This window comes from Pseudopipra pipra, chromosome 8 (assembly GCF_036250125.1).
Source record: "Pseudopipra pipra isolate bDixPip1 chromosome 8, bDixPip1.hap1, whole genome shotgun sequence".
Classification (NCBI taxonomy): Eukaryota; Metazoa; Chordata; class Aves; order Passeriformes; family Pipridae; genus Pseudopipra; species Pseudopipra pipra.
Genome location: NC_087556.1, coordinates 16,157,802 through 16,179,725, shown reverse-complemented (window position 1 = coordinate 16,179,725; position 21,924 = coordinate 16,157,802). Strand labels below are relative to the sequence as shown.

The 21,924-nt window shown below is 39.0% G+C and overlaps 1 protein-coding gene across 7 annotated transcripts in view; it reads left to right on the top strand.

Moving 5' to 3' along the window:
• Positions 1 to 20,267, top strand: part of SEC24C (SEC24 homolog C, COPII coat complex component) — a 110,179-nt gene extending 89,912 nt beyond the window's left edge. For 5 of the 7 annotated variants that reach the window (XM_064663757.1, XM_064663761.1, XM_064663756.1 and 2 more), the window contains 18 exons: positions 485 to 553; positions 2,303 to 2,414; positions 3,244 to 3,371; positions 5,955 to 6,093; positions 7,965 to 8,080; positions 9,216 to 9,340; positions 9,600 to 9,791; positions 10,828 to 10,921; positions 12,648 to 12,764; positions 13,238 to 13,408; positions 13,798 to 13,894; positions 14,162 to 14,307; positions 14,695 to 14,833; positions 15,647 to 15,765; positions 16,138 to 16,317; positions 16,979 to 17,170; positions 17,595 to 17,684; positions 18,121 to 20,267. In XM_064663757.1, coding sequence (XP_064519827.1) covers positions 485 to 553; positions 2,303 to 2,414; positions 3,244 to 3,371; positions 5,955 to 6,093; positions 7,965 to 8,080; positions 9,216 to 9,340; positions 9,600 to 9,791; positions 10,828 to 10,921; positions 12,648 to 12,764; positions 13,238 to 13,408; positions 13,798 to 13,894; positions 14,162 to 14,307; positions 14,695 to 14,833; positions 15,647 to 15,765; positions 16,138 to 16,317; positions 16,979 to 17,170; positions 17,595 to 17,684; positions 18,121 to 18,261 — 2,367 coding nt within the window. In that variant the 3' untranslated portion in view covers positions 18,262 to 20,267. The remainder of the gene's footprint in view (positions 1 to 484; positions 554 to 2,302; positions 2,415 to 3,243; positions 3,372 to 5,954; positions 6,094 to 7,964; positions 8,081 to 9,215; positions 9,341 to 9,599; positions 9,792 to 10,827; positions 10,922 to 12,647; positions 12,765 to 13,237; positions 13,409 to 13,797; positions 13,895 to 14,161; positions 14,308 to 14,694; positions 14,834 to 15,646; positions 15,766 to 16,137; positions 16,318 to 16,978; positions 17,171 to 17,594; positions 17,685 to 18,120) is intronic. The other 2 variants (XM_064663762.1, XM_064663760.1) reach the window with 1 other exon arrangement.
• The last annotated feature ends 1,657 nt before the right edge of the window (positions 20,268 to 21,924 follow it).

Sequence of the window (21,924 nt, the reverse complement as noted above, 5' to 3'; positions counted from 1 at the left end):
GATCTGATGTTTTTCAGAAATTACTTCCACTCAAAAAGATTCTGTTTAGACTCCAGGTTTATGTAAAGCTTATGACTTTTTTTTTTTGTAGAATATGTCTTGAATTGCTTGTCTGCCTTTCTTCTCTTCCACTAAATGGATCTCAAATGGCTTGTGTCAGTTGCCTTCATGTTAGCATGTTCTTAAGGCATAAATCCCCAGTTTCTAACCAAAATGAGCAGGTGAGCCTCTGCCTCTGTTAGCAGTGTGTTCAGAGCCCAAGCCCAATATCCTGGCAAGACAGGTTTTGGGGTCAGTGTATGCTGTAGAAGCTGGTGTCTCCTGTTGCATGAACCAATATCCAAATGTATCTAATTCCAGTGCTACAGGTTTGGGTAGAGAGAAGTAACACTGTTACTTTTTGGTTTATTATTCTCTTTTCTTTCTTTCTTTCTTTTTTTTTTTTTTTTTTTTGTGGCACTCTTACTTTTTATTAAACAAAAAGCAACTTAATGAGCTGCCACCCCAGCAGAAACCCAGGCACAGAATAGACCCAGATGCAATTCCTAGTCCAGTAAGTGCTGTATATATGTCAATTGTAGTCTGTGTGTTGGTGACCATCTGTGCATGCCTGAAACCTGAACTTCACCTCGCTAACCCTACATCATTAATCCTTTACCCTTTCTGGCTGTCTTCTGTTTGCCTTATCAAAATGAGTAACACTACACCACATGAGGTTGTTAAAATCTTCTGTGATAAATGGTGAGGCAATAGAAAGCAGAGTGTTTCAGAAACAGATCATGAAGAATGTCTCCCCTTCTTTGTCTGATCTTTGGGATATCACCTTCATCAGATTCCAGCTGGCATTTTCAGTGTAAGCCAATAGTATGAATGTGCATACAGTCTGTGTCTCATACACAGCATGAGCCTGTGGAGCCATGTTTTCTACCAGTCTGGATCAGAATTTGATTACTGTTCTTGTTGATACACCAGTATTGGGCCGGTGCTTTGAAGTTCTAAAATTGCAGAAGAACTGTTTTGTTTTGATGTTAATTCCTGATATAAATCTTCTAGTCGCTTAGGATGAGGCATGGGGAGCTATAAACATTCTCTCATTATCTGTGCTCGTACATAACCATTAAATTTTGAATTTGAAAATTTAATGTTTATGTTAGAGAATCTTACATAAAGAAATTAAAAAGCAGCTACCTTTTGGATGGGAAGAAAAACAAAGCACGTTTGGCTTTTTGTCACCCTGTGTTGCTTCTTCCTCATTTAGTCAAAGTTCATCATGTAACAGGTACCAGTGGTGAGATCACGAACATCAGTCAGTCTGTTGACTTTTGAAACGAGAATAGATTTATCCTAGAGTAGTCACTGTCTGAAGCTCTGGGAGGCTTTCTGCTGGCAGCTTGGAATCCATAGTGAGAGAGTGGAAGTTCTGCCATGCTAACTTCTGCTTTTCAGAATTTACTGTAGGCAAAGGCATATGTGTTTGGTGGCAAAATAAGATCAGAAGAATGAATGTTAACTTTAATTCTTTCATTCAGTTATCACTATGGAAATACAGTTTAAACTGTGTACAACTAAATTCTCTGTCCTTAGGCAAAGGTCAGTGGATGTTTTAGTAGATTAAAACTGTTCAATAAGTTTCCATTATCTTAAGCATATTTGCAATAATGAAGAATTTGAAATATTAAGAAATTTAAGATTTTTACAGGCTTTGAAGTTTAATTCATTGAAAAGTCTACTGAAACTTCACTTTCCATGTCCCCAGAATTCAAATCACAAACCCTTGAGCACTACAAAGTAATGAAGACTTCCACCTGAGCTTGCAAGCATGTCTTTAGATCAGAGTTACAGTGGTTAGAAATAAATGCATACTATGAAAATCGTGGGAACATAACAGAAAGAAAAAGCTATAGTCTATAGGTTACCTATAGACTTCAACTTGAGGATTACAGAAGCTTCTAATTTTAATATGATTAGAGTCATACAAGGGAATAGTACCAAAAATTCCTTTCTTGATCTGAGTTTGGCTTTTATGAGTTCAGATCAGGCCTTAAAACATAAAATATGCTGCTACTAAGAATACTTAGGGAAAAATAGTATTTGCAACTTGTAATTTATTGATAGTCATTAAGTACTGTTTGAAATCAAACTGAGAGGTGACTGCTTGACAAAACTTACTTTCTTTAGACTTCTTATTTTTAGACATAGTAATGTTTTTTTCCAGTCCCCTTTTCATTGCCTTACAGATTTTGTACTTTACAGTACTTTGAAACCAAGCCTCTAAGTATTAACTTGGTGTTTTCCAACATAGATTCAAGTGATTGAAGATGACAGAAGTAACCGTGGGTCAGAACCATTTGTCACTGGAGCGCGAGGGCAGGTCCCACCTCTTGTTACTACGAATTTCTTGGTCAAGGATCAAGGTAAATATTTTTCTTGTCCTAAACAAACAAAACACAAACCCAAAAGAGTCAGTGACAGAACTGTCTGTGTCTTTAAAGGAAAAGTTTGAGGAATGATTTCTGTGCTGGGGATTTGTGTTTTACCAACAGAAGCTTAGTTTCAGGTGCTGTGTTGATTTGATCTCAGTTTAGGTTCTCCTGATTGTTTGGTAGCTAGTAATCAATTTGCAGGTAAAAAATGTTTTCCAAGGGAGATACCTAGGACCAGTATTATCAGAGATATCAGAAAGCAGCAAGTGAAGCTTCTTCTGGAGAGCAATATGAACAACAGTTCAGAACTGAAGTTTGTTAACAATATCATTAGAATGGGATGGGGAAACTGTATTTTTTAAAATCAAGTGGAATGTAAATAGAGAAACAATATTTCACAATTTTTTTGAGTTTTAAAGTTCCAGAAAAAATGCAGAATCTGATTCTATGATCAAGTGTTTTACTCTTCAGCCAAAATTACAAAATCAAACAGTAGAAAAGTTTGAGTAGAGTTTTCTGTCTACAGTATGTTTGTCTGCAAAAAGAGTGAAACAGGAATGCCTTTTTAGAGGATGGTTTTTTAGGTTGATGGGGAGTCAAGTTCATTTGTTTTCAGTTAAGAACTTCTATTATATATAGTTAATCATAAAGAGGTATTTTATTTGAATTCAGGTTTCCATAGATTGAAACTGATTGTTTAGATAAGCTCGTAGTATCTGTCTGTGGCTTGACAGCACAACTGAAGGTATCTTTGTTTCTGCTCTTGAATATAAACTTAACTTGTACTGAAATTTGTGGGGATTTTTTATTTGTCCCCCAGGTAATGCAAGCCCTCGCTACATAAGATGCACATCTTACAATATTCCCTGCACCTCTGATATGGCCAAACAGTCCCAAGTTCCCCTCGCTGCCGTCATAAAGCCGCTGGCTACTCTGCCGCCGGAGGAGGTGAGAGCTGTGTGTGAGGGTACACGTGCCCTGCATGTACTCAGAACTCGCCAGGAGAATGCTGTTAGATGGCAGCATTTAACAGATGTGTTGAGAGAGCATGTTTAGGTAATGAAGACTAGGTAAACCTTGATTCTCCAACAGGTATGTGATAGAGATCTGTAAAGCAGAAGAATGCTGTGTTTAAAACATTTAATATTTTGATTGCTGTGATAATTTCAGCATTTTTGCAGTAGCTGTGACTAAATAACCAAAATACTAGGATGGCCACAAATGCATACACTTCATCTAATTTCAGTTTCTTTCTTAGTCTAAAGTATTTAAATGGCTACTAATCACAGGTGTCAAGTCTTTTCTAGAATGCCAAGTTGTGCAGTTAGGGGAGAATGTATGAAACAGCACTGGTTAAGCTACCTAGTGTGCATGCACAGCACTGTGTGGGATGACAGCACAGCATTGAGTATGGGGCACTGCTGAACTGCACTTGTGTTTCTGCTCTTCCCTCTACAGCACTTATTTCCTTCTAGGTGTAATGTGTGGTTGGTTAGCCTTTTACCCACTCACGTTTGGTTGCTGAGAACATGAAAGCTTCAAGACTATTACAGAGTTAGACATTTTGTTCAATAGTCTAAATGCTCTGGCTGCTGTGTGGTGTTAGCCTGCTTGGAGCAGTGTCGTAAAGACAAATAGCCTCATTAAATTTGGATACATACGTCTGCTGTGTTCTCTGTGTTCTCTGATAAACCTGAGTTTAGCATCTGCTGAGGAAAGCAATTTTGTCTGGGTTTTTAAGGGTGTTTTTTTCCTGTTGCATTTCATTAGTGTTCCTAAACTATGGATTGAATTTCAAAAACTGGTCTGTGATAAAACTGAGCTGTGGCTGAAGTTTAAAAGGAGCACAGAAGGAGAATGTGGTCTTATCTGAGAAACTTGGAGCTGCACATGGAGCTGCACGTTTTTAGAGAAGCTTTAGAAATAACGAGTTGTTCGGCCTTCTGGTGTGTTTAGGCTTTGAACAAACACTTGTGGTATCCAGAAAAAAACATGGCTAGGGTCAGAAAATTGCTCTGGAGACCAGTCAGCTTCTACTATTTGGAAGTTCTTTATGTTGAGGGCAAACTCCCTGTGGAGGGGCCTTTCCAACAGATGAAGACTCAAGTGTTCAAAGCAATAAGACTGTAAATAGAGCTAAAGCTTTACATAGCAGTAATGAGAGGATAAATGTCTCATGAAAATAATATCTCATGAAACTATAGCATTCAGATAAGTCTAGAACATGTAAAAATTTAGGACCTGGTTGCCAAATACAAGACCTTTGCCCTACGTTAATGCAATGTTCAGAAAACCAAGCTTGAGGCTTTGGGAAGAAGTATCTCTGTGTCTTCTGGGAGTAAGTGGCTAGTAAAAGTTATGCATAGCACTGCGTGTTTACAGCAACTTTGTAGTTTGCTCGCATGTCACAGAGGGAGGCTGAGGAAAAAGGCTGATTGTGTTGAAGTACAATACCAACATTGCCTGCCATTCCGAAAATTTCAAAATTTGTTTCCTCTGAAGAGGTCAGCCTGGGCTATAGGAAATGAGAAGCTCTGGCTCTAAAACCATTGTACTGTCAATAAATGATTAGTGAGGTTGAATGAAAGATGTGACACATCTGTGGCATGAAGAGGAAAGTGACTGGAGCATTTGTTCAACTCCTCCTCAGTGAATATATTGTCTATTAAACGTGATCAGAGGGTAACTGAGAGAATTAAGACCAGACACCTTTACTGACAGAAAATTTAAAAAGAAGTAGTTAAACTTTCTTTTGAGCTATGTTAATGATTATGAAGGGTGCTTTGAGCTATGAATGCAACCTGTAACTTCTATGAGTTCTGTCTCAATCACTGTAAAGTGCTTCCTGCTCATTCTGATGATGAGAAACTGTAGAAGTTGCCAAGAATCTTATTCTGATTTAGATGCAAAAAGGTTATATTAGCAGTAATAGTTCAAAAATGGTATCGCTACATAACAGTTTTGATGACTTGCTGTATAGTGGGGTCAAGACAACAAGAACTTTTGAATTCATGGTTGGATTCAAAAATAAGTCTTATCAGGCAAAATTTTTAAGACAGATATTCTCTGTTCTTGAATGTATGCAATGACTGGCTTCGCTTTTGTTGAAAAGCTTGCTTTTTACAAGGGAAGGAGATAAGAGGTGAAGAGTTACCTTTTTTTTTTTTTTTTAATTGTATGCTCACTCCCATGAGGTTATCACAGTCATTCTTTCAGTCTTTTTTGTACACTTGGGATACGTCTCTGCGGTGTGTTGCAGTCATGTTGTTCAAACAGGCTACTGACAAAGTGGGATAGCCCATTAATGACTCACCCACAAAGAACTGCTGTGCTAGAGCTTGAATTGGAAAGCATTTATGAAATAGTTGTTCAGGCTTCTCTCATCCCCTGCACACTCTCCCACAGTTGCCAAAGTGTTAAATCCTATGCAATGTACAGGGAGATAGTTTCAAGTTCTGCATTATGTATGGTCACTTTTTTCTCATCATCATGTGACCTTTCTTTTTATGTTTTTTTCTCCTGCTTCCACAGACCCTTCCTTATTTGGTAGACCATGGAGAATCCGGTCCTGTCCGATGTAATAGGTGCAAAGCTTACATGTGCCCTTTTATGCAATTCATTGAGGGTGGAAGGAGGTTCCAGTGTTGTTTCTGCAGCTGTGTCACTGAGGGTAAGATTTCTTCTGGAAATCAGTCTATAGGCTCTGTCGGAAAGGTCTTTGAACAAGATGCAGGCAAATAAATCTTTATCATGTTATGATCATTTATAATGAATACTCTGCTTTAGTGTGTGTCTGGTCTTGTAAAAAAATCATTATAAGGCATGTTCAGTGCTTGGTTCTGAAATGATGTTCAAATTAAGTAGGTGCTTATGCATTGCAGTATTGTACCAAGTTTTTAATATGAGATTTTTGTAGCATAATGCCTGGTGGTTTGGAGAACTATTTATTGTATTTTCTTAGGGTATTTCATATCTACGTTTTTCTTTGATAGACTGAGATGAAGATATAGTCAGTAGCATGAGTTAGGATTTTTTTTTCCTCACAAAGCCTATTGAAACACTGCCTAGAGATGAGATTGCAGCTAACTCTGCTACAACTGAATAGGAGTGTTCAGTACAGGCCAGTAAGTTGCTCTTCTAAATTAATATAAAACGTGCTTCCTTTTAAGCACAATTCCCAATCAGCTGCTCATAGCATGACATCTCTAGATTTGTTTTGAAGGCACAGTGGAATGTAAGGTACAACAAACCTTACGATGATGTTTTCAGTGTTTCATTTGGTAACACTGATGGCTTTTAATGGACTGTTCTTACCACTTCAGTTATGCTGTACAACTGGTTTTACTAACCAAAATGAGGATTAGAAATGGCTAACCTTAAAAACCAGTTTTATCTGGTGATTTTCAGCCTGTGTGCATTCCCTGTCCCTGCTCACTCAGCAGCTGTGTGAATGGCTGTACCTGTAACAACTGAGCAAAGGCAGAAAAGGGAGGGATGCTGAGAGACTGCTGATGAAAGCAATGCTGTGAAAATACAATGTAGTCGTACCTAAAACTTGAGGACAAATTTTGTTTTCTCTGCAAAAAACAGTCAGGCAATTAGTTTGTACCAGGTGTGTACTTGGAGAGAATAGTGATAGGTTCTTATATATAGTCTTAATGATATTACTTTTTGGTTTGAACTTTTGAAATTTTGAATGTTTAGAATAATTTAAAGGTAACCTCACTTTATTCTCCCCTGAGCTATAGACAGCTATAGCTGGAACACATTTTGTCACCCTGGCAGTTCTGCAGGAGGGACTCTCTGTCATGGTATTTCTTGGGGCACAATGGGAGTGCTTTGTTTCTGCAGCTGACTTTTGTAGGCAAAAACTGAGTTTTAATTATTACCCATTTTATTTTCTGATGACTGGTACCAGCACAGAAGTACTGGGTGCTGGACATTCTTAATCCACCATAAGAAGTACCCTGTCTATTCTGATAAAAGGATTAGGGCAGCCTCTGCACACAACAGTGCCTGGAGGCTTTATTCTTGTGCAGCATGGGAAGGGAAGGAAAAAAACTAAGTCATATAGCAAAATAAGGAGCTTGGTATTTTAGTAAGCCTGATCTGAGTCAGTAATGTAATTTGTCAGCCTGTAATTTGCCTCAAACTCTATTTTAAGTCATTGTTACTACTTAGACGAGATGGTTATATTTTTCCTTTGAACTAAATCATTCAGAATAATCCTAGAAGTGTGTTGTAGTGATGTTTCTGATATGAAATGTAAAATGAGAATGGAAAGGTGATTCAAGAAAAATGCAACAGTGACTATACAGTGTGTCTTCTGGTGTGCAAGACAACTGGAATAAGTTTATGTTTTTTTGCTTTAATGATGTTCTTCAATTGCAGTAATATTTTTTAGTAATACTTGTGTGCTAGCCCAGAGTGCTAGCTAACTTCCTTGGAGTTTTATTTGAAACAGCTGTTGTCATGTTGGCTCTCTAGTCACATTGTTTATCATGGGCATGTCACTGAACTGAATGACTTTTCTTTTCCCAGTGCCACCTCACTACTTCCAGCATTTGGATCATACTGGAAAGCGAGTAGACTTCTATGACCGACCTGAGTTGTCATTGGGGTCTTATGAGTTTCTAGCAACAGTTGACTATTGCAAGGTACAGTAGTATGTGTTTATTACTATATTTATTTTGCTTTTAAATAAAAAGCTTATTTTCTGAAAAGTAAGAATGACATGAACTGTCTGGGACTGATTTCTATCTGGCAGAGATAATTAACAGTATTAATCCAACCCACTTTATTGTGTAAAATAACATGCTTATCTGCTTACTTCTCAAAGCAGAGGAAGTCCTGATCACACATGACGTAATATAATTTTATTAGAGCTGTCTCTCTTTTTTTTCTGGAGCCATATGAGCAGCTATAGCTGCTGTTGCCTTAGGAATTCTACAGAAGGGACTCTTGTGCAGTAGTCCCTGGAGGGCAAAAGGGATTGTAGGAGAGATTCAAGATAAGCACAATACTGACTATGCAATGTGGCACCTGTTGCCTAAGGCAGACCTTACCTATTGAACTTAATTTCAAATACAGCCACAGTGGTTAAAAGCACAAGAATAGTGTGGAAATACATGTTGTGAGAGCAGGTTTGCCTTTAAATTAAAGATTTAAATAATTAACTTCTAAGGAATAGGAAAAATATGTCCAAGATATTTATTCAAACAGCTTACATTTCTGCTGAAATATATGCTGGGAAAATAGAAGTCTAAATGTTGCAACTTTATACCGGTTTACTTTGAGTTAAGAGAAAAAACCAATTATATTCTAATAGCATAAGAATAATTTTTTATTCAAACAAGATGCGATCTTCCCAGCTTTAAGAATGAAAAGGTTGCAGTTCTTGGAGAGGAAAATCTTTTGCTTTATATTGGTGAAATCACCTATAATGAGTCTGGTCAGATTCCAAAGTCTTGAGAACTGGCAGGAATCTTCCCTGTCTACTTTTGTGATCCAGCCTAGTCATGTAAATGGATGATTTAGTTATAACTAGACTTTCTTCTCTGACCAGTGGTAAAATCAGTTTAGGGCGTTTAATACCAGTCCATTTCAAGCACAATGTGATTACATGTCTGTTAGTTGGAAAAGAGTGGGAGAATGATCTGAAGAAACAGGTGCTGCTCATGAGTACAAAAGTACATAAAAGCTATTAAAGTTTTGACCAGTGTTTGTCTTAGAGAGCTGTTATGTGAGCTACGTTACATGGCAGTAATGTGATTTCATCCCCCTCTTCCACAGAATAACAAGTTTCCCAGTCCACCTGCTTTCATTTTCATGATTGATGTGTCTTACAATGCTGTGAAGAGTGGCTTAGTGAGGCTAATATGTGAAGAATTAAAGTCACTCCTAGATTACCTGCCCAGGTAGGTATATTATGAACTACTGTAACCGGTGAAAATGGAGGATACTGTTACTTTTTTCTTTAAAAACCATAGAAATTAAGAAATTATTTGATAATCCTGTCAAGCTTTTCTCCAGAAAAGGACCAAACAGAACATTTTTCTTGATACTCTTCTGGGTGAAAATCAGTTTTACTTCCATTTACTTTTCCCTTACTGTGTTGGATTATGTGTAATGGTTTCCCTTTCTACTTAGATGTGAAGGCAAGTGTGTCTCTTACAGGGAAGGCAACATGGAAGAATCAGCCATTCGAGTAGGCTTTGTCACCTACAACAAAGTGTTACACTTCTATAACGTGAAGAGCTCTCTGGCACAGCCACAAATGATGGTTGTCTCAGATGTGGCAGATATGTTTGTGCCACTCCTGGATGGTTTTCTGGTGAATGTGAATGAGTCCAGGACAGTTATTACCAGGTAACATAAATTGATTTACAATGGTTGCAGTAAAATACTTGTATGGTAGATTCAAATGTTGTGTGCTTAACTGTTGTGTTACTCACCTAGAAGTCTCTCCATGTATTTTATTTAACTTCCTGTACTCTTTGAGATTAAGCTGGCAAAGCAGGATGGCAAAATTCATGGGCTAAGGGTGTATTTGGCTCATAGTCCAGCGTATCAGAAAATATATATAAGGGAATTTAGTGCAGAAGGGCATTTCTGGGGAGAAGGGAAAACAAACACACACATACACAAAAAAAATAACCCACCCAAAACAAAGCCACAACAAAACACAACTAGAATGATGCAGAGTGAAAGCCATAAGAATACTGAGTCACTGTCTTTAAGGCAACTGCTTAAATAATTGCAAACTGAGACAACAGTGGTGTCCAGTTTTGATTCTGTGGAGAAAATAGAGCAAATGGGATAGAGAAGATCAAATCTAGAAGGAAAGAAACTAATTAGGAAAGTTTTTGTAAACTATTTAACGTGATACTTGACCTGTAATTAAACTGTGGTGTGTAGCTAACTTATGTTTTGGGATCCAGACCTGGCACTGCATATTTTTAGAGAAGGTTTCCAGCCTGTTTTGTAATGCATTAACAAGCCTAAATACAAACCTGTGGATTAAACCTATTAATCTTTGAATAGTACACAGGATGCTTGGCAAACAGAGGCCAATTGTCACTAGTATTTCCTAAGAATTTACTTACCTATATATATATTGGGATATATTAAAAGAGAAAGAATACAGAAGAGCTATGGGAGTAGGCATCAGTTGAGGCTATACGGCAAACACTGAGGATATGGATGAGGGAAGCCAATGAAGAATAACAAAGGATTTTTTTCATAGCTGAGATGTCAAATACTGTAAAAGTTATGTAAATCTACAAACATATTGAGGACTTCTGTTTAAACCACCTCAGTCTTGTAGATCATCAACTACAACTGTGTGGCTTTTCCAATTAAATGGAATCTTGAATTCCTCTTTTTTTTCTTTTTTCTTTGCTAGTTTGCTGGATCAGATTCCAGAAATGTTTGCAGACACAAGAGAAACAGAAACTGTTTTTGCACCTGTAATTCAAGCAGGGCTGGAGGCACTGAAGGTTAGTAAATGTGTTGTTATGACAAACTGCTTTCAGCCCAAGTACTTTGAAGTTCATATTCTGCAAACACACACTAATAAGACAATTCTGAACCTTTTTGTAAGCTCCTTGTGGTAGATGCATTACATGTACGGAGTACTTGACTCATTCTTCAAGTGGATGTACCTTCAGTTTTGTGTAGCTACCTATATTCTCTACCCAATTCTTTTTTAAATATTTTTTCGAAGTACAAGACGTGGCTTACTCTCCGTTATCTGTCTGGGTTTTGCTTTAAACAGTTTATAGAACCTACAGGGAAAAAAAGACCCTCCAGCCTTAAAACCAAGTGCTGAAGTCTCTGAAGCCGCATGGAGGTGTTCTGTAATTTGGTGTCTTTCTAATCCTGTGCCTGAAATTCTGGTAGAATCTTAAATAAAAAGAGAGAATGCCATTTGTTGAAGTTGTCCACAATAATGTGCTAACCAAGTAAACCTTTCCTGAAGTTCTTCTATTCTAGTACTTCATCCAGATGAAGTTAAACATGTTTAAGTCTGACTTGTATCTACTGATCGATGTAATTACCTGTATGATTCTGCCCAAAACTGTTGACAGTTTGCTCTATTTGTCTGTCATGTAAGTCATGGAATCATTTTGGTTGGAAAAGACCTTTAAGATCAAGTCCAGCCATTCACCCAGCACTGCCAAGTCCATCACTAAACCATGCCCTTAAGTGCCACAGCCACGCATCTTTCAAATACCTACAAGGGATGGTGACTCCACCACTTCCCTGGGCAGCCTGTTCCAATGCTTGACAATCCTTTCAGTGAAGAAGGTTTTCCCCATATCTGATCTAAACCTCCCCTGGTGCAACCTGAGGCCTATTGAGGCCTCTTGTCCTATTGCTTGTTACTTGGGAGAAGAGGCCTACCCCCACCTGGCTACAGCCTCCTTTCAGGTAGTTGTAGAGAGCGATAAGGTCTCCTGTGAGCCTCCTTTTCTCCAGGCTAAACAACCCCAGCTCCCTCAGCCGCTCCTCAAGGAAGACTGGTGCTCCAGACCCTTTACAACCTCCATAGCCCTTCTCTGGACATGCTACAGCACCCAATCTCCTTGTAGTGAGGAGCCCAAGAGGTCAAGGTGCAGCCTTCTCAGTGCTGGGTACAGGGAGATAATCCTTAAATGTCTCTCTTAAACTCAGTTTTCATGACAATTGTTCAATCAAGAAATAATAAAAATTACTGATTGATTTTTTTACATACTACATGTGTCAGAGAAAATAACCTACTAAGCATTGGCTAGTGTTGACACAGAGTGTTGGTTTAAAATTAATGATCTGTTGAAGCTCAGATTACAAAATTCTTTGCCACTTCTGTGACTTTTTTTCCCACAAACTCAGTAGCTGCAAATCAGGAAAGAAGGCAGTGCAACACATTTGCACAAAACCTTTTGTATCTGGGTCCTGCTTACTGTTCTGTCTCCTTGGAGCAAGTCCTTTTCTCCCTGCCATGGAACTAGCAGAAATCCAGCAGAACTGAAACTTGCCTTTCTGTAGCTGACCAGTAATCTGTGTTCCCTGTGTTGGACAACAGTGAAGTAACCAAGTGACAATCAGCCTGTGTGTCTGGAGGGAGTCACCCTGATGTAAAAGTGTGATGAGGACGCTTGAATGTTTGTTCTTGAATCGCAGTTTCCTTTACAATTTTTAGAAATGTTTCTAACCTCTGTTACTGTATTCACTTTCCTGCAGGCAGCTGAATGTGCTGGCAAACTCTTCATTTTCCACACCTCTCTGCCCATCGCAGAGGCCCCAGGAAAGTTAAAGAACAGGGATGATAGGAAACTGATCAACACAGATAAGGAGAAGGTAATAATGATTTGCATGATCCTTGCATAAGGGTGTATATTACACTCTTTATGGAATAAAATAATTGAAACAACATTTTAAAAATCACAAGGATAGCACATAATGTAACAGTCCCAGCTAATATCTTTTAGCATTCCCCTTTTATTTTCCATTCCCAAGCTGGGCTTTGGAGACTTGACATCATAAGGACAGCTCTGGTCTAGGAACAAGAAGAGTTAGGTCTAGATTATTATACAGGATAAAATACCGAATTAAAGTAAATGTGCTGAACTTACAATTAAAGAAAAATGAGTAATAATTTTCATAATAATTAACAGTTCTTCAAAGGCAAAGTCAGGGAGAATTTATATGATCCTAATTTCCCTACAGAGAGACTTAAAGTATAAAATTGTATTGACTGGGATTATAAACTGTATCTCACTTTCTTTTTCTTGCCACAAACTTCTAATCTCATCTCTGATTTCATTTCTTAGACTTTGTTTCAACCACAGACAAGCTTTTACAACAACTTGGCCAAGGACTGTGTGGCCCAGGGCTGCTGTGTGGATCTATTCCTGTTTCCAAACCAGTATTTAGATGTGGCTACACTGGGTGTAGTACCTTACCAGACAGGAGGTTCCATCTATAAGTATGCATATTTCCAGGTAGGAGTGACATTGACTCAGAGTGGTATTTGATAGAAGTAAGAATTATTGTTTAGTTAATATTTCTATTTTCATAGTGTGAATTGTAGTGAAGAAGTATTTATTTGGAAATAAATGGCTACTTAAATTTCAAGATGTTCACCAAAATGATTTTGTTAGCTTTGTGGCTTTGCACAAACATCTTTGTTAATAATAAAATCCACAACAGGAAGAGCTATGCCATTACCTTTGAGCACAGTATTTTATTAGCAGGGCACTGAGCCTTGTATGATGGCTGACTTTTACAGTGAGACTGCAGGCGGTAATATCTGGTTTTAAATGACTTTATGGTTTATGAAGCAGCTCTGATTTATGGGAATATGAAATTTCAATTACTGCTTGTCTTCTAGCTGGAGACAGACCAGGATAGGTTCCTGAATGACTTGAGAAGAGATGTCCAGAAAGAAGTGGGATTTGATGCTGTAATGAGAGTGCGCACAAGCACAGGTGGGTGTTAGCGTGGATGAATCTTAACAAATTGACTACTTCAAGCATGTCCCATGGGAAGTAAGAGATTTTTCCCTAATTTAAAATATATTGAGACTAGGCTATGCAAAAAGCTCTGCTAAAGCTTTGGAGTTCTAAGACTTTGTTGAAACCCTGGAAAGATCCCTGCTGCAATCTGCCAGGATAACTTAGTGTCAATTCCAAAGGCTGTCTGTCTTTTTATTCTGTTGAAAGTTGTGGTTCATGTTGGGTTTTTTCCACTTTTAGGTATTCGAGCAACTGACTTTTTTGGAGCTTTCTATATGAGCAACACAACTGATGTAGAGATGGCAGGTTTGGACTGTGATAAAACAATTACAGTGGAATTCAAGCATGATGACAAATTGAGTGAAGACAGTGGTGCACTCCTTCAGGTGAGGGGGGTAGGCTTTCTAGGAGAAAGAAGTGAGTTGGCAGTTGAACTGAATTATTAGACATTTCTTCAAGGAACTGTTTGTTCTTTCTATACCCTTGATCTTTCAGCGTACTTGCTCTCAGGGTGACCTAAGACTGCTTCAAATTACAGTCTTATTTTCTAAGACCAGGTCCCTTAATACAACTGCTAAAATTGCTACTTGTTATCTTTCATTGACCCCAATTCTTAGCATATGCTTTTAGCTGATTGTGCAAGGCTTTCACATAATTATCTAATTTGTTTATGCATCTGAGTCCTAGCTTTTAATGAAGTATATTCAAACCCTGCCCTTCTTATTGTAGCAGGACCTCATTTTTCTATATGCTGGCGTTTTTGTCTTCTACAGTGTGCTCTGTTATATACAAGTTGTGCAGGACAGCGACGACTCCGCATTCACAACCTCTCCTTGAACTGTTGCACACAGCTTGCTGACCTCTATCGAAACTGTGAGACAGACACACTCATCAACTACTTGGCTAAGTATGGTAAGGGTAATTTTGGTATCAAGAATTGCAACCTTTAACTGCTGGTAAAATATCTGTTGTCATCCAATGACACCTGTTTATTCTTCTTACTTCAAATATCAGGTGGGAATCCTGATACTTCAGTCAGTTACGGGAAAGAGCATAAAGCTGTGACGATACTATTGCTGGTTAGGATGAGAGGTACAGGTGGAGGGTGTAGGCTTATTCTTCATACAAGTTCTTGTCTAAATATTTTTAGTAACAGTTTGTATTGGCAGCTGTCTGAACTCATCCTTGCATTTATTTTTGGACTGGTTTAATTCATTCTTTAACTGTTCCAAAATTATGCTCTGGCAGTAGGAAATGGTGGTCTTTGTTCATAGATCTGGGTTAAATATCATACTCTCTTGCATTGTACCCTATTTACGTTTTCTAGTTTGCAGTAAAAGCTTAGGAATCCAACAGAGATTTAGAGCTGTGTATGTTTATTGCCATTAAAAATTACAGAAACAGTCCATTTTCAGACCTTTAAAGAAAGATGGCCAGGCTATAAAAGGAGTTTTTATAGAACCTCATGTTTTCAATTATGATAAGTGTATTTTAAGTACAGGGGGGATAGACAGTTCAAGAACATGTAATAAAACAGAGTAAATGAGCTTCTTCGGGTCTTCAAACTTGTAGGAAAGTGATGATATATTCCTATTGAAGCAGAAGGAATAAACACTTTCATAAACAATAGTTGTTTAGATTTACTTTGTGGAAGTAGTGTTGGGTTTTTTGCTGTTCATGAGCACTCACTTGACAGCAGTCCATCTCTTTCCTCTTCCTGTGCAGCATATCGAGGAGTTCTGAGTAGTCCAGTGAAGACTGTACGAGATGCACTGATCAACCAGTGTGCCCAGATCCTTGCTTGCTATCGAAAGAACTGTGCTAGTCCCTCTTCTGCTGGACAGGTAAACTCTGATGCTTTTGCTTGAATCCCAGGGCTCAGGAATTAAAAAGTGATGACATCATCTTCCTACTTAGCCTACTCAAATAAAGTCAATTGCTTTGCTCAGAAGAAATTTGTAAAGAGAAGAGTCAGGAAAGTAGAGAGGCTGAAAGTAAAACTATAGCTGAGAATGGCTTCTTGAACAGCTGTCTGGAGCCCAGGGAGCAGGGATAAGTTTTATGTTTCTTTTGCAAGTCCATGATATAATGAGGCTATCAGCTTTCACTCCTCATAGCTGTACCACACTTGGTTGGTTCATGCAAGCTTCATTTTGTCAAACATAGGCTTATTCAGCAAGACAGCTGATCAGCTTCTGTCTCCTTGTGACTTGTAGCTGATCCTCCCTGAATGCATGAAGCTACTTCCTGTGTACTTGAATTGTGTGTTGAAGAGTGACGTCCTCCAGCCTGGTCCGGAGGTCACGACGGATGACCGTGCCTACATTCGGCAGTTAGTGACATCCATGGATGTCGCCGAAACAAATGTTTTCTTTTATCCCAGGCTTTTGCCCCTGGTGAGTAATTCAGGATATTCTTACCACTTGAGACTTGCTGTTGTCTTGACTTGTCTTAAGGACTGGCCTTTATTTGTTAGCAAGGGAAAGTGATTTGAGAAGTATTTGGGATCTGCCATCTGTGGGGATATTTCACTTAATTTCACTCGGTGATAGATGCATTACTGCATCTTGTGAACTTGCTGGAGGATACTTTTTTTTCCTGAGCTGTGAGCATATGAACAGTGGCAAAGACACTTTTGATCCTTTCATAGTCTTTTTAAAAAAGTCCTAAAGCTTTTTACAACTTTTTGTAGTAATTTTCATCATTGCAAGGCAACTCTACATACTGTTCTGACTTTTCAGTAGCATAGTTGCTGGAATAATACTAAAAACTAATTACATTCCTAGTCCAGGAGGTTATATTGGAACTTCAAAGTAATTTCACAGAAGCCTTATATTCTCTTTTGCTGACCAAGAATCTCTCTGTGTCACATTCAGTAAGAAAACTAAGCTAAGGAAGATGATACCACAGTCACAGCTATTGTAGTCTTATGAGAACTAAAAATTAAAAGTCATTGGGGTCTTAGTGGCAGAAATTTTCAGGATTTCATAAGATGTTATTGTTTTATAACCTTGATTTTATTTTACTGATTTTAATTTTTATTTCCCTCTAAAACAGACCAAAGCAGATGTTGACAGTGATTCCTTGCCAGCAGCCATTCGGAACTCAGAGGAGCGTCTCTCCAAGGGTGATATATACCTGCTGGAGAATGGGCTGAACATCTTTGTGTGGGTGGGAGTCAGCGTGCAGCAAGGCCTGATCCAGAACCTCTTTGGAGTGTCATCCTTCGGTCAGATTAGCAACACCTTGGTGAGCTGGATGGCAGTGTGGGAGCTACTGTCTGTGATAGTCACCCAAAACTTAAAACAATGAGAAAGCCAGTTGAGAAAATAGTGTTACATTTTTCATACTGGGAACAAGAGAAGCACAGATATGTGAAACTAGTGGAAATGTCCCTAGTCTGGGCATGTTGGGCATGCTTTTGCCTAGGTTTACTTGGCAAGCCACATCACTAACAGTGAAGAGAACAGTTGATACCTAAATGGAACAAATAAATGACCTTTAATTCTGATATCTTGTTATATTCTCTTTTAAGTAGTTGAGGTCAAAGAGATTGTATGTTAATGGGGGTAGATATGTCCATACCCTTATATAATATGACGAAACTGCTGAGTTTTATTTAACGTTGCTCTACTTCACATGACTAATGGGGATTGGATATCTTTCATTCCAGAGTGCCCTGCCTGTCTTGGAAAACCCCTTTTCAAAGAAAGTACGATCTATTGTTGACATGCTTCAAGGGCAGAGATCCCGCTACATGAAGGTAAAAATGCTGTTCCCCATTCACAGCTTTAAATCCCCTTCCCTTAGTGTAGAGCAGGTGATACCTGGTAATGCTGCAGTTCTGAACTTATTTCTTCCCAATCTCATAAATATGATTCAAAGTTTTCAAGGATCTGAAAAAAAAGTTTCACTAGTTTTCTGCTTATCATAGTTCTAAAACTATTTTTTTCAGACCTATTACAATATACTACTGTACAAACCACATATGTGGTATTTTTCTTCTGTTTAGAAAGGATTGAGACTTAACCCAGTTGATTTACAGAAGTCAAAGCACATAAGCTGGGATTCTGGTTATCTGTCTTTGGGTTTTTGAGCCATTGGCCTTTTGCTCTTTTTTCCCCAAGAAGAATAATTCTACTACCTATTCACTGTTGGTTTTGTTCTTGTTTTGTTTTGTTTATTTGTTTGTTTTGTAGTTGATAATTGTGAAGCAAGAAGATAAGCTGGAAATGCTGTTCAAACACTTTCTAGTGGAGGACAAGAGCCTGAGTGGGGGGGCTTCATATGTGGACTTCCTGTGTCACATGCACAAGGAGATTCGGCAGCTACTGAGCTAGAGGAGTGAGTGGTGCTGGAACTCAGCAGTGACATTTCAGTCTCCACTAATGACCTGATCAGAAGGCCCAGCGCCCTCAAAAAGGACAACATAGAAATCTGTACAATTCCATAATTTTTAATACATGTTGCATAAGCAGAAATCCTTTCAACCTTTCCCAATCCTGTATGAGAGATGAAATATTTTCCTGGTGAGGGCTGAAAAAAAAAAAAAAAAAAGGCCTTTGATACCAGGTCTTTTATTTGCATCTAAATTGTTTCCTGTGCTTGGCAGGAGTTCACCCCCCACCCCATGCTCGCTAATCCTGTCGTAATGAATGTAGGTTTTTTCAGTTCACTGTACATGATTCAACATTGGGTGAAAAAGCGATAACTCTTCAAAATTTCTGGTAGCTGCTGTGTGTTCATGTGGGTGTGTGTGCATGCTCCAAGTGTGAAGGTGATGCACAGGTGGGGAGGACGAGAGGTAGGTCAGGTAACGGGAGCTGGAGCAGCCAAACATTTTATGTCTTCTCTAAAGAGGGAAACACGATGTGTCAGAGCAGAGATGTATCATGCGGCTGTCTGAACCAGAAAGCCATGAAAAATGAAATGAGAGCTAAGTGAGGAGGCAGCAGGACAAATTTCTCTCCACAATCTTCCCTGTACTATAAGTTGCTGTGCAGATCTGTAATGGAGTAATTAATAGTTCAGTGGGCAAAAATCAACAGCTTCTAAACAGTGTAGGGGTAGAGATGGTACTTCCTGTTGGCGTGTGTGGTGACTCCTTTCCTTCTCATTGCATGGCTCTGTATTGTCCTACTCAATCCATGTTCCATGGCCTCTCCTGCAGAGCTTACCTGTCTATCAGATGGTGGTGGGAACAAAATCCTCTTAACCTTAAGCAGAAACTATGTTTAACAAGGTGATGGGGGGCTGTGTAGGAACTGGATGATAAGGAAGTGGCCATTTTCAACCATATTATTGTGAATCATAGCAAACAAGCAGGAGTTTGATTTATACTGATGCGGATTTTTGAGATTGCTTTGTACCCTGGAATACAAGGAAGGAGATACAAAAACTTAAGAGTTAGACTGTACTGTAGTAGGTATCATAAGTACCCGATTTTGGTTATTGAAAGCATCTGGGCCATAGCAAAGAGTCTCATTACTGGATGTTTATACCCTCCCCTGTTCTACCTACTGATCAGCTTGCACAAAACCTTTTTATAAGCCTGTTTGTTAAACTAAAATACCTCAGACAGATTAATCCATCCACTTTGGCTGCTCTGCTGCTCCATTTTGCGAGGGTGGATGAGAAGACTCCTGTGAAGAGGGAGCTAGTGTAATCAAATTCAGAATTCTAAGGGCTTCGTTTATTCACTTTTGAAAGGGGGCTTGTATATTTTAGCTTGAACACTTAATGAGTGTTCTTCCAATACCCAGGAGTTTAAGCTACCAGTAGCACTAAAAGTGGAAGGAAGAATGTGGATGGATTAGAGAACATGTGATCTGGGCTTGATATTTCATAGGAAAGTCCTTGTTAAGATCAGAAAAAATATCTGGCTGTGGTTTTAGTTCCATATCCTGTAGCGTGTATATAAATCCATTTTTCTTCTAATGCTGCTAGTTTGTCTTCCCTCCCATCACTACACAGAAAGGGGAATATGAAAATTGTAATGGAGAAACTCTTTCAAGATGTAGTTGACAGAACCTTCAGCGTTTTTGTATGAATGTGGCCAACTTTTTACTCCATGTACTGCCTCCAACCAAAAAATCTAGAGGATTTTTAATAAGAGGGAAAAAAAGAACTTCCCAGAAATATAAGGTGCAGCAACCACAGACTTCCACAAATACTAATTTCTAGTATTAATATTGGGGGGTGTGGGGGTGGAAATGAAATCATGAATGAACCTTTCATTTTCTTCACTTGTTTTTCCAATGCATCTTTTAATTTGTAAAGAAATAAAAATATATTAAGATGTATTTTATGTCATTGTTAGTAAATAAACACTGCTTATTTTTCCAAACCCTGTATTTTGCGGGAGGGGGGAAATGGGAAGGGATGAAGTCTAACTCATTGCTCCTTTACAATCCAATCTTCTGCTGGCCAAGTTCAGTCTCTTTTTTTCGTTGTTGTTGTTATTCACACTGAATGATAAGAAATTCAACAAGAGTCAACTGACAAAAGATACTGTTCAGTCTCAGTATTTGCTTAAGTGATTGGTTTTTGACTTTCTGTCCCTTCTAAACTTCCATTTTGCAAAGAGATTTCCCTTTTTGCTAACACAGCTTTGAGTCATTGATTGGGGTGGGGCTTTTTTGTCTACTTTGGCAAATATTACCCTTACCTTGTGCAATGTCAGCTTAATGACTTCTGTATTCTTAACTTTTCAGAGAAATAGAGCTCCTATTTCAGAGTTAAGAAAGCAGGGAAGCTGGGTAGATTGGTTGGGGGGTTTGTTTTGTTTGGGGGGGGTGCTAATTGCAAAAATAAAGTTCAGAGTGAACTGGCAGTGTAACTTGACTGTAGCCTTGAACATTGATATTGTACAATTTCCTGATAACCTTAGAACGATCTGTATGAAAGCACATGACAATCATTGCTGAATATCCAACAATACTAAGTTTGCTGTAGAATATTTTTGAGATTATTCTCCTACAGAATGTACATAATATCCAGAATCTGCCACTGAACTGGTATTGTGATAATGGGCCTTGTGGATCTTGTACATTAATCATATGGAGTAAATCGTGCAGCTCCCCTTCTGATGCTTGTGGGAATTGCCTTGCAGAGCCCATGCCTGTCACACTGCTGGGAGCTCAGCACAGGACCCTGTGGTGTGCTGCTGGAGCAGGCCCAAGCAGTGTTCAGACCTGTCTTTTCAAAGGAAAGGAAAAAGATTTCTGCTTTAATTTGTTACTTACACAGATAAAGAAGACTTCTTTGCCTTGTGTCTATACTAACTGATGTCCTGTATTATAACTGATAATTCCTAAGTATTGTCATTATATTAAGTTAGGTCTTAAGGAATTGAGTCTTTTAGCAATTGTGTAACTGAGCAATTGAGTGGTAATTCTAGCATACTTCCGTTGGATTTACATAGTGTAGCCCAAACCAATTTCCCATTTACAGAATAATTTAATAACACAGGAGTTATTTAAGGTTGGTACAGAAAAGCAGCTTTCAAGGAAGCTTTAAAATTACCTGTAGATATTAAAAAAAAACCCCACAAGATTTCTGTTACTAAAAGGTGTTTTCTGTTCCCTCCGTTTATGGTCTTCAGCAGGAGTTAATCAGGGTGCTCTTTCCTGCAACACCTAAACGCCTGCTTGGTCGAGGAGCCACCTCTGCAGCTGCCTTCGCTCGAAGCTTGCTGTGCAGCAGGTGTGTGCACAAACGGATGCAGGAGCGGTAGAGGCAGAGAGGATTTATAGCCCCTTCAGCCACAGGGCAGTAGGGTTGGAAGGGACCTGCCAATGGGTCACCTCGTCCGGCCGCTGCAGCCAGGCTGCACGAACGCTGACAGACCCGTGTTAGGCGTCGCTGCCCCTACGCGCTGCCACTGTTTCTGGAGCGTCCGAGGGGACAGAGCGGGAAGGCGGCACCGCTCCCGCCCGGCCCCACGCCCGGGCCCCTCCGCGCCCCGTGACGGCACCGCCGGGGCGGGGCCGGCGCCGCTTCCT